Here is a 12,559-nt window from a genome sequence, read left to right as displayed (position 1 = left end):
ACTCGAAAATTAAAACTGGGTCCAATGGACTTGAATACTGAGGATTAACCTCTCAGTTCTATAAAAACAAAAACAAAAAAAGGGATTTGACATCTAGAAAAGATATCAAAAGTACCTACTAGCTAAGACTGAGCATTAAATGAATTAATATGTATATAAACCACTTAGAACAGTATCTGGCATATAGTAAACTCCTAATCTGTATTAACTACTATAATTAACAGGGTCTATTGAATGTTATCAGTAGCATCACTGATAACACTGCTGTAGCACTTCTGCAGACCCTATACCCTGGGCTACCTCTTTCCACACTGTGGGAGTTTTCTCTGGATCACAGACCCTCTAAATAGTCTACTTAAAGAGATAGCAAAGAGATCATGGAGAAACACAGACAAGCCTGGGAGCTCCTTCCAGTGCACACGCATGGGTGAGCCCCACCCAGAGCTGCCCCCTCCTGGCCTCACTGTGTGTACATGTCCTTGGCTACTAAACAAAACAAGTATGTGTGTGTCTGTATGTATAAAATATAAATACATTCTATATCTAAAATATAACTTTCAGCTTCACCTCTTATTTGTTTTGCGATCTTATAAAAATTACCTAACTTTTCTTGGCTTCAGTTTCCTCATCTATAAAGTGGAGATAACATTTCTTGCAGTGTTGTAAGATAAATTATATTATATAATGGCTATAAAGCACCCAGAACATTACAGTGAAATTGTGGACACTCCATAACTGCAGCTGTTATGATTAATTAGCTTCCCAAATGTTAGATTAGCTCTTTTTGTCTATCTCATGATTCAAAATTGAATCTCAGTATTCTTTGCTACTATGATATATATTGCCATCTCTAGCCAAACTTTCTTTTCCAAGATTCTAGATATCATCAAATAACTTAATGCTCTAAATTATCTAACCCTTCGAGTTAGAACTCTGTAGGAAAGGGATTTCTGCACCTTTTCGCTCTGAGAGGAAAATAAAAAGATATCAAAGAAAACACTTCATATATCTTAAGAAATTCTTAGACGACTTCTTTGCTGAATGCTTATAGGGCTATATACAGGAAAATAATTACATAATTATTCTAAAATTTTTAATTTCTAAAATTCACAATTTATATTAATGATTCAGTAAAAGTATATTATGAATCCAGTCAAACAAGCTGCTATTTGTTCAAGATAACTGGAGAGATGGTAAGAGATTTTCAATAGGTACAGAATTTACTTTTTATCCATGCTTACATACACATAGCTATGATTCTTTCTAGATTCAAGCAGGTTGAGTACTTTTCTTTTCCTTTCCTCTAACAAAGTTCCCTTCCCCTGAAACCTCCAGCTGACATCTCCAGTCACTTGTGCCTTATTAAAAATTATATGAAGTATCTTAAAAGAACACCCCCAGATTCCAATTTTACTTAGAGTCAAGCAAATAAAAAATATAACAAATTACATCCTGTAATACTATTGCCATTCTTCTCCTCCACACTCTCCAAAAGTTATTTAAAATAGTCTTACATGGAGTTCTAGGGACTTCAAACTCAGGTCAGCAAATGCATCTCCAAGTTGCCTTTGGGTATGCACCATCTGGAAAAGCTGGGTCGACAGTGTCTGAGCCAGTCTTAAAATATTTTCATATTTTTTCTTGTTATCTCTTAATATATCAATCTGAGCTTCAAGTTCAAGGTCCACAGTTCTTGATCCACGGCCTAGCTTCTCAGAGATAATCTGTCGAGTACACTAAAAGTGGAAAGATGCACTTTGTTTAGGAAGGAAAAAAAAAGAACAAAAGAGAAAAGAATAATATAGAATCCAAAGTACTAATGCTAGAGCATTTGGCATAAGCAATTTTGGCTTCAAACAAGCTAAAAAAATGAAAACTGTCAGCCCACTCATAAGTTCACTTAGATTCAAACTAAACTTACCAATCATATCTACTATTACTAATCAGAGGAAGTCGTTTTGGGTTTTTTTTTTTCAACTTTTTTAAAATTTATTTTTGAGAGAGACAGAGTACGAACAGGAGCAGGGGAGGGGCAGAAAGAGAGGGAGACACAGAATTCAAAGCAGGTTCTAGGCTCTGAGCTGTCAGCACAGAGCCCGATGCAGATATCAAACTCACTAACTATGAGATCATGACCTGAGCTGAAGTCAGATGCTTACCTGACTGAACCATTCAGGTGCCCCACTAATCAGAAGAAGTTTTAAGACTTAAGAGAACAATTTATTACTGCTAGATGAGCTCTCTCACATAATCCTATTTCAGGCTTAGTGTACTTGGGTAGATTATTTACAACAACAGAGATCCTTGGCAGTGATTTAAGAACATCAGTGGCCTGTTAATACAGGAATACTAAGCATACCAAAATTCTACTCTCCTGTTTGTTTCAAATGCATTTTTTCCTTCAATCTTCCTCTTAAACTAGCTGTGTATATGTGTGTGAATAGGAGGAATGGAGGGAAGAAAGGAAGGAGAAAGAAGAAAGAGGAAGAGGCAGGGAAGGGTGGGGAGAGAAAAAAGGGTAGAAAGCTAGAGAAAGAAGGGGGTGGGGAAGGGAAGATGGAAGGAAGAGAAAGAGGTAGAGATTAGAGATGCTTGAATTCTTTTACTTCTATCCAGAAAGAATAGTATTATGTTATTGTGTCCTGCCCCAGAAATGATCCAGGAAATTTTTGTTAGCAATAAAAAAATTATAAACAATGTCACTACTCAATAATATATCTTAAGAGTAACCATACAAGGCCTTAATATGCTCTTCATCATTTAAAGTTAACAAAAATATTCTAAAAAAGTAATAAATATTGTAATTCTAAAAATTTAAAAATTTGCTCTTTTATCACGCCTTTCAAAGTTTTGGTTACAGAATTAATATCTATTCTAAAAATTAAAATAATGAATGAAATAAAAGTTGAATTTTCTCTTCCTTGAATCTCCCTAAATAACAGAAAACTATTTGCATCATCTAGACTCTTCTGTAAACCTCTACACTCACATACATATTTTTCAAGTAAACACGAGACCATGCTATGCTATACATAATACCATGAATATTTTTCCTATGAACAAATATCTTGAGACTTTTCTTTGTCAATATATATAACTCTATATCCTTCTCATGTCAGTATATCATATACTATTCATACTTTTCTATTTAAAATAGAAATGAATTCCCTGATATATTCTCTGTTCTAATCAGTTGAGGATCTTTTTTTGTTTTTTAAGTTTACTCACTTATTTTGACAGAGAGAGAGAACATGAGCAGAGGAAGGGCAGAGAGGCAGAGGGAGAGAGAGAGAATCAGAAACAGGTTCTGCTGTCAGGGCAGAGCTTGATGTGAGATCATGACCTAAACCAAAATCAAGAGTCAGATGCTTAACCAACTGAGCCACCCTGGCACCCCAATTAAGGATCTCTGTAAATAAACATTTAAAAATAAAGTTTTTTTTTTTTTTTTAAAGGTAAAGAAATTAAGTATACAGAAAGTGATAGGAAAGGTGAGAGGTCTAACTCACAGCAGAGAGATAAAACTATTTCTATGGAAAACATACAAACACACACTCTTAGGAGATTAAAATCATATTCAGAGAAAAGCTTAACTGCAGACTGTCATTTTTATGAGGGAAATATCTGCAAGAAATACTACCTGAAACGATAGCAAGACAAAGGAGCTATACCATGCATTCACCCACACAAAATAGATTTCCCTATGCAGTATCATCATACACACTTACTCCTTTTGAAAGCCCAAGCATATGGTACCTTCTACAGCAACCCAGATAAAACAGTCTGTTCAAAGTCAGGAAGCCAGAATTCATTGAAGAAGCTTGGTAGATTGGACAAAATGAAAGAAACATCTACTGTTGTCTGAGTGGCCATTTTCCCCCAGAAATAACAGTTACAAGCAGATAGCAGGATCAAAGGTTTAATGAGGAAATGCTTTTTGTTTCCAGGAAGCCAAGGCAGTGAGAAGCATAAGGTGATAGTGATTATGAAGCATGTTAAATCCTGACACTGGAAACAAGTGCTGAAATAGAACTTTCCAAACTTGTATTTTAATGCAGGTAACATACAACCTTAAGGACAATCTAAGTACCCTGAAAGTGAGAGTACTTCTGATAGCATACATTCCTGAAAATGCAGATGAATTACAATGAGCTGGCAGTCCCATTCAGTTTTCCATACTTATCAGTTAAGTACTCTATTCTTTCTTTTCTAAGATTTTTTAATTTTTAAGTAATCTCTACACTCAACATGGGGCTCAAATTTACAACCCTGAGATTAAGAGTTGAATGCTGGCTCATCCACAGACTGTCAGGCAGGTGTCCCTACTCTATTCTTGAAAAAAAAATTTTTTTTTTAAATTTATTTATTTTGGGGGCATCTGGCTCTGTCAGTAGAGTGTGCAACTCTTGATCTGAGAGTTGTGGGTCTGAGCCCCACATTAGGTGTAGAGATTAGTTAAAAACAAAATCTTTAAAAATAATAATAAAATAAAATGTATTTTTCAATTCTTTTTTTGTTTTAAAGTTTATTTATTTATTGGGGAGAACAAAGAGAGAACCCCAACCAGGCCCCACACTGTCAGCCTAATGTGGGGTTCGATCCCACAAACTGTGAGATCATGACTTGAGCCAAAAATCAAGAGTCAGACTTTTAACCAACTGAGCCACCCAGGTGCCTCTAAAATAAAATTTTATTTTAATTCTAGTATAGTTAACATACAGTATTATACTAGTTTCGGGTGTATGATATAGTGATTCAACAATTCCATATATGACTCAGTGCTCATCAAGGTAAGTGTACTCTTAATCCCCTTCATCTATTTCACCCATCCCCCAAAATATGGAATGCTTCACAAATTTGTGCATCATCCTTGCATAGGGGCCTTGCTAATCTTCTGTGCATCATTCCAATTTTTTAGTATATGTGTAGCCAAAGCAAGCACTAAAAATACTCTATTCTATACTAGGAAAATACAAAAACAAAAGAGACAAACTAGAGTTCACTATTCACTACTATTCCTGCAGATGGTAATAAATAAGAAAATAAATTTTGGATTCAAATTTCATGAATAACATCAGGTAGATTAAAATATTTAAGAATACTTACTTATATTCAGGGCCTAAGCTTAAATTTGTTCCCATTATATATTTGATTTAAATCATCAGCCTAGTCGTAGAGTCCAAATTAACAACCAATAAAGGAAGTGCTAAATATTCTTGTTGAGGAAAAGACTGAATCACTGAAAAGTGACTGATGTTTTACAAATAGCTCAAGCCCCAAATCCACTTAGTACCTTTGAATTTTAACAGGGACAAGGCAGTAGAATTTAAAGAATAGTTAAGTGGACGAAAGCCCTAGCTGCTTAAGTTAGAGCACTGGCCATACACTCTATTTGTGAACTGTTTGTGGCTGTAGTGGTTTGCAAATCAGGAATAGTCTGTATTTTTATACAGAGCACATGTTTCTTATCTGTCTTTTCAAGAGTAACACAGAAGTGAATTTATTCTTTCAGTTAATACTTTTAAAATATGGTCTGAAATGTTTTACAAAAGCACCTGCGTGGCTCAGTTGGTTGAGTGTGTCCAACTCTTGATTTCAGCTCAGGTCATGATCCCAGGGTCGTGGGATTGAGCCCTGTGAAAGGCTCTGTGCTGTGCGTGGAGCCTGCTTGGGATTCTCTCTCTCATTCCCTCTCCCCCTCTCTGCTTGTGCTCTCTCTCTTTATCTAAAAATAAAAAAATACAAAAATAAAATCTTCTTTGTCATTAGAAATAGGCAGACCTCCTTAAAGTTGTTTGACATTATCCGCTTTTCTCCATTCCAACCTTCACATCCATAGTCCATGTCTTCATTATTCTCTCACATTACTTAATAATAATAGCTTCTTTTTTTAAAAAATTAAAGTTTATTTAGGGGCACCTGAGAGGCTCAGTCAGTTAAGCATCTGACTTTAGCTCAAGGTCATGATCTTACGGTTCGTGAGTTAGAGCCCTGCATTGGGCTATCTGCTGTCAGTGCTGGGCCCACCCTGGATCCTGTCTCCCTCTCTCTTTGCCCCTCTCTCATTCATATTCTCTATCAAAAATAAACAAACATTTTAAAAACTTAAAGTTTATTTATTTTGAGGGGGGAGGGGCATAGAGAGAAAGGGAGAGAAAGAATACCAAGCAGGCTCTGCTCTGTCAGTGCAGAGCCAGACATGGTGCTTGAACTCACAAAATATGAGATCATGACCAGAGCTGAAACCAAGAGTGGATGCTTAGCTGACTGAGCCACCCAGGTGCCCCTACTATAATAACTTCTTGACAAAATCTCTTAGACTGCATATTCTACTCTGCTTCATGTGTAATGTCATTCACTCTTGCTTAAAATTGCTCAGTGGACCCCCACTGTCTTTAGACTGGCATGAATCTGATCCATCTGCCTTTCCAACTTTATCTCCTACTGCTCTTCTTCTCTTCCACTCAACCACCCGGTGATATCAAATTATCCAGGGATTTCCCAAACGGTGCTTTCTCACACATCTACAACTTTGTTCATGAAGCTGTATTTGCCTACTGCCTGGAATTCCTCTTTTTGCTCCCTTTCATTTCACTTATTTATCTTTCATACCAAACTGAGCTGCATTTATTTATTTATTTAATTTATTTATTCAGCCATTTCCTTTGTTCATTTATTCATGAAATTTGCCTCTAACTAGTAACATTCTATATCCACACATTTTGAAAGCTAAAGAATACAGGTCTTAGTGGCACCTGGTTGGCTCTGTTGGTACAGAATGCGACTCTTCATCTTGGGGTCATGAGTTCAATCCCCATGCTGGCTGTAGAGATTACTTAAAAAAATTAAAGTAAATAAAAACAACTACAAGCTTAAAAAAAATACAGGTCTTATTTCTGAACCAAGTTCTAGTAATTATAGCTTACAAGGTTACGATTTTGTTCATTTGAGCCTTTCTCTCTTATGTCCTTTAGTTTGTTTCCCTTGTTCTTTATCTTGTTTTCCTTTCCCATCCTTGTTTTGTTTTTTACTTCTACACTAATCCGAGTTGAATCATTATTAAGATTCCATATATACCTCTTATATTGACATACCCTCATGACAACTGAAGGAATTAACATTCTCCTCATAGTGATTATTTTTAACTGAAAATTTTATTTCATCAAAGCTCAATTGGGAGGAGTGTCTGGTGACTCAGTCAGTTAAATGTCTGACTTTGGATTTTGGCTCAGGTCATGATCTCATGGTTTGTATGTTTGAGCCCTGGGTCGGACTCTGTGCTGACAGTGCAGTCTGCTTGGGATTCTCTTTCCCTCTCTTTCTGCCTCTCTCCTGCTCCAGTATGTGCACGCTCTCTCTCTCAAAATAAATTTAAAAAAAAGAAAGAAAGAAAGAAAGAAAAAGCTTAATTTGGATACTGCAGCCTAAATCAGAGGAGAGAGGTACCTGACTGGCTTAGTCAGTAGAGCATGCAACTCTCAATCTTGGGGTCCTGAGTTCAAGCCCCGTGTTGGGCCTAAAGCTTACTTTAAAAAAACAAACAAACAAACAAACAAACAAAAAAACCACTTGGGTGCCTAGGTGGCTTGGTCAGTTAAGCGCCCGGTGTCGGCTCAGGTCATGATCTCACAGTTCGTGAGTTTGAGCCCTGCTTTGGGCTCTAGGCTGATAGTTCAGAGCCTGGAGCCTGCTTGGGATTCTCTGTCTTACTCTTTCTCTGTCCCTCTCCCCTGCATGCATGCTCTCTCTCTCTTCCTCAAAAATAAATAAAGCATTTTTTAAAAACTTAGAAAAAAGGTATTAACTGAAAGAATAAATTCACTTCTGTGTTACTCTTGAGAAGACACTTAAGAGACATGTGCTCTGTATAAAAATATAATAAATAATTCTTGATGTGCAAACCACTATACCCACAAACAATTCACAAATATAGAGTTTTATGGCCAGTGCTCTAACTTGAACAGCTAGGGCTTTCATTCACTTAACTGTTCTTTAAATTCTACTGTCTTGTCTCTGTTAAGATTCAAAGGTACTAAAGTGGATTTGGGGTTTGAGCTATTTGTAATACAGCAAAAATACTATAGATTAAATAATCTGCTTATTTGTTTTACAGAGGTCATAAGAAAATAGTCACCAATTACTCTCAAGCAATGCAACTAACATCAATAAATTTTTGAAGTCTAACTCACTTGCAAGCTGGTGCTATATGTACAGTTAATGCTCAGTCATTAGATTGGTGAATTCCAACTCTGAATAATGAATAGATCTCTTTTGCAATTCAGTTGCCATAAAGTATCAAAAAGAGGAGGTAGGGACAGACAGTTCTATAGCAGTTCTACAGCTATATGTATTCCAAGGCAATATATTCCTTCTTCAATTATGTATCAATTAATAAGCATTTTGGTAGCTTTTTTACTCTTTTGTTAATGACTTTTTAAACTATGCAAACAAAGATCAATAAAATAAAAAACTTCATTTTCTAACTGTATTTTTATGTTTTTAGATGGCATCATTCTCTCCTATATATTTATATATTTGCAAAATAGTAATCTGAATACATACAAATGAAAATTTTTAGAGCCAGTTAGGGTGGAAACATTAAAACAAACAAACAAACAAACAAACAAACAAACCTTGTAGGTGTTCAGACTCCATTTTCTAACAAGCTCTAACTTTTCCATCGCAGGATTTTTTATTTCATCTGCTAGAATAACCGGTCCACTTTTGGTCTGTGTTCTCTGGCCACCTGCATGATCACGACAAAAGACAAAACACAAACCAGATAAAGGGAAGTAGGGAAAAAAAGCAAACCACTGATGCTTATTCAAGTTAAACTACTTTTTCATTTGTAAATAAAAAGGTTTCCACAAACTGAAGAACTCGAATTTCCTGGAATAATTAAGGATACTTTCCAAACACTTAAAAAACATTTCTGTCCATTAAACACAAATGTTACATGGTTTGTCTTAAAAAAAAAAAAAATGCTGCAACCAAACTTATTTTCTCAGTAAGCTCTTTACTTCTAGAAAACAAATTTCCATGATTACTCTTATAGCCTCATGACCCTAAAAATACTGTGTCAGTAAAAATCTGGAAGGTTATATACTCTTCACAGTGATCTCCTTTCATCATATTATGTAGAACAGAGCAACAACGGAATGTTACCATAATTTTGGAGGATTTAAAAATATAATTCAAATTTCAAATAGTCATTAAAAATATCTTGAAAGGCTAGGCTAAAACAAGGTCTACATTGTACCTCCTTTTTTTCTCAAGAGACCACCCACCCTCCTGCAAAAAGCCATAATTAATAAAGACAGTATAAAGCCCTGACAATGTACTGCTACAAGAGCTAAGAAATTATGACATAAAAGCAACTCTGCACTTAAATAGCTCCTATAATAAAATATTTTTCATTGAAGAAAAATAGTTAAATGCTTAAGACACTAATAACTTAGAATAAAAATTTTCACAATTTAAAAAGAACAATGAAATAAGGAAAAGAAAAAAGTTCTTAAAAACGGTTTTAAAGTTAGAGTCGGCAAAAATTTCTTTTCTGACTCACTCTTCTAGTCCGACCAGCTTCTGCCACAACTTTACAACCTCATATTGAGAACAGTACATAAAACCAAATACATTTAAGATTTTAGTACAAAATTCTCACAGAAACAAAATACAGAATGTTAAAATTTCATGTTAAAAGAAATATGCAGTTGGACTTTTTTCTGTTTTTACAGTTGAGCAATATTATAGAGCAAATTCAATGCAAAGAAATGCATTTTTCATTGGGCATAACTGCTAAATTACAGCTTATTTTGTTGCAATCTCCAAGCTATTTGTAAAGTGTGGTTGAAAATAGGAAGACACAACATTTTCCACTTGACCCATTCCAAATAAAGACCAACCCAATTGTCGAAGGCTCCTGTTTTGTTGAACTGAAAACAGAGTAGAGCTGCAAAGCGGAGAGGATCAAATCAGTGAATCTACATTTTACAGAGCAAAGAAAACATGATTTAACATGAATCAAATTTTACAATGTTTTAAAATCAAAGTGAATTGAATTTCAGGTTTAAGATAGTTAATAATTACTTTGAAAAGCCAGAAAGATAGGTAGAGCTAGAAAGATTATTTACATTATTGTTAAAAAAAAAAAAAAAAAAAAGCGGCAGCAACAAAAAAGCCAGAGTTACACACACCTAAGAATATAAAGCAAGGGGTTATGAAATTGAGTGAATTAGTTTAGTTTCAGAAGTAGCAAGAAGGGCTTTATCCAATCAGTGAGTGCAGAGAGTACCTGCAGGAACAATTAAATCACTTCCTTGTTGAGGCAGGCGACTAGCTGCCACCCTGCTAGGAGACATAACAGATGGCAACGGTGATGCCGAGGAACCTGGAAAGGGTAGACATTTAACTGTGAAAATTCTTTTCCTCCTCCACATGCTGTACACTTTGAATATAGGTTTAATGACATTTCTCTTAAAATACTCAAAAACTAGGATTAAAACTTAGAATCAACAGAGTTTGCTTATTGCAAGAACGGACTAAAAATAAATGGATGCTACCAGGCTGAGTTCTTGTAGAAACTTTTCACGGAAATGTTGAAACCAAACAACACACAGAGCTATGAGAAGAAACTTGGCAAGACCACGTCTAATCAACACTTTACCTGGGCTCTGCTATTTTCAAATCACTTAACAGAATGTGGTTAAAGTTCCACAGCTGAACGATTTAAAGCTTAAGTAAATATTTTATACCTTGTTACTTCTACATTCGAGGGAAAGCTCTTTACTTAGAAATCTAAAGTATGTAAATATGTATCAAAATTATAACTAAAATTCACAAAAATGTGAATCACAGTCTTCACAGGAACTGTAGCCTAAAATTTCACATCATAAATGCAACAGCACCTCATGTAGATCACTTTTATTCATACTATGGATGCAAGGGACCTATATCAATTATTTCACCTGAAGATCACTGAAGATGCAAAAACTTAGGTCCTGCCCTAGACCTACTGAACTAGAATCTGCCTTTTCATAAGAATCTTAGGTGTTCTGTACGCATTCTGAAGTTTGAGAAGTGCTGATATAGGCTGTTATTCTAATTAACCATAAGAGTGGAACTTTTAAAACATACCTCCAACACTCCACGAGCTTTACTGATCATCAGTGTGTATATGTAAGGTCTTTTTTTTTTTTTGACAGTTTTAACTTTTTATTCAATTGTTTTTATTTATTAAACAAATAAAAGTTATATATATTTAAGGTATACAATGTGATGTTTTGATATACGTATACACTGTGAAATGATTATCATAAACCAATACACCGATCACTTCTTTTGGTTACTCTTCTGTGGTGAGAACACTTGAGATCTATTAGCAAATTTCAAGTACATAGTACAGTATTATTAACTATAGTCACCATGTTGTACATTAGGCATCTGTAATTTTTTAAAAGCCACTCAGATTATTCTCAAACTCAACCAAGTTTGAGAACCGAAGGAAAAAAAAAAAAGTATTTTAATCAAACACAACTGAATTTTAAATTCTTAACTCTGCATTTGAAGTTCTGGCTCTATTTACCACATAGTCTCAGGAATATCCTAGCAAATTAGTTAATAACTCTGAGCCTTAGTTATCTACAAAGTGAGAAAACTGACTATCCAACATTGTTGCTAAAGTCCAGTATTAAACCAAAGAAAACTGTATAATTTCAACTGCTTCTTTATTTTAAAGTCTGAAGACTGTACATCTTTAAAGGAATAATAATTAAAACCTGAAAAAATTATTAATTTCCTTCCACATTCAGTTGAGACGTCTGTTAGGTTCTTTTTATTTCAACTACACTCTCTCACAGTTTGAATAAGATTTATAATTAAAATTTTCTAGAAATGAATCAAATTTATAATTAAAATTTTCTAATAGGACAAAAATCAAGATCAAATTTCTTTACTTAGATTCAGTAATAACTGGTTATATTCCAGATATGCTAAGATCTGATGGAGAAATAGTCACCACTTTTAATAATATGAACACCTTAAAATGAACTAGATCTAACATTAAAATCCAAACATACAATAGACCGAAACAGACTGGCACTACCTTCAAAGTGAGAGACATTTATCTCTTTAAATCTGCTGAACCATAAAATTTAAAACCAGAAGGAATAAAGAAATCAACTAAGTCTGACATTAAACCACAGAAGAAAACACAGAGGAGTTAAAACAGCTTATCAGAGACTCAGATGTTCTCAATTCACACCATAAAATCTCCATTAGTAAATTAAATACAGAAAACACTAATCCATAAGTTACTTGTTGAGTTAGAAGGCATTTAAATAGGTTATCCAATCCAATCACCATTTTAAACAAAGACTATCTCTACCATCCAAGGCACCAAGGTTTCTATTATACAAGCAAGTGTTAAATAAAAGACAACTATTGTAGTTCCATTTCTTGATGATCCCCAAACAGAACTCTGTTGTTCTGGTTATTACTGTTTATTAATCTTGCATAAGAAATAACCCATGACACAAAAGGAGATGTGTATAATATATGT

General features: G+C 34.6%; 1 protein-coding gene and 1 non-coding gene across 7 annotated transcripts in view; both read right to left on the bottom strand.

Annotated features, from left to right (window-relative positions):
• ARFIP1 (ARF interacting protein 1) overlaps positions 1-12,559 on the bottom strand; it is a 133,359-nt gene that overhangs the window by 43,480 nt on the left and 77,320 nt on the right. For 5 of the 6 annotated variants that reach the window (XM_077770915.1, XM_077770917.1, XM_077770916.1 and 2 more), the window contains 3 exons: positions 10,295-10,390; positions 8,634-8,746; positions 1,515-1,736 (listed from right to left, as the gene is read on the bottom strand). In XM_077770915.1, the coding sequence (XP_077627041.1) occupies positions 1,515-1,736; positions 8,634-8,746; positions 10,295-10,390 (431 nt within the window). The remainder of the gene's footprint in view (positions 1-1,514; positions 1,737-8,633; positions 8,747-10,294; positions 10,391-12,559) is intronic. The other variant, XM_077770920.1, reaches the window with a different exon arrangement.
• Positions 4,834-4,942, bottom strand: LOC144237298 (U6 spliceosomal RNA). Its single transcript, XR_013336814.1, has one exon. It is a non-coding gene; the product is annotated as a U6 spliceosomal RNA (small nuclear RNA).

The sequence above is a fragment of the Crocuta crocuta genome, unplaced genomic scaffold, assembly GCF_008692635.1.
Source record: "Crocuta crocuta isolate KB4526 unplaced genomic scaffold, BGI_CrCroc_1.0 scaffold166, whole genome shotgun sequence".
NCBI lineage: Eukaryota > Metazoa > Chordata > Mammalia > Carnivora > Hyaenidae > Crocuta > Crocuta crocuta.
Note: the sequence above shows the minus strand (reverse complement) of the source record. Positions and strands in the feature narration are given on the sequence as shown.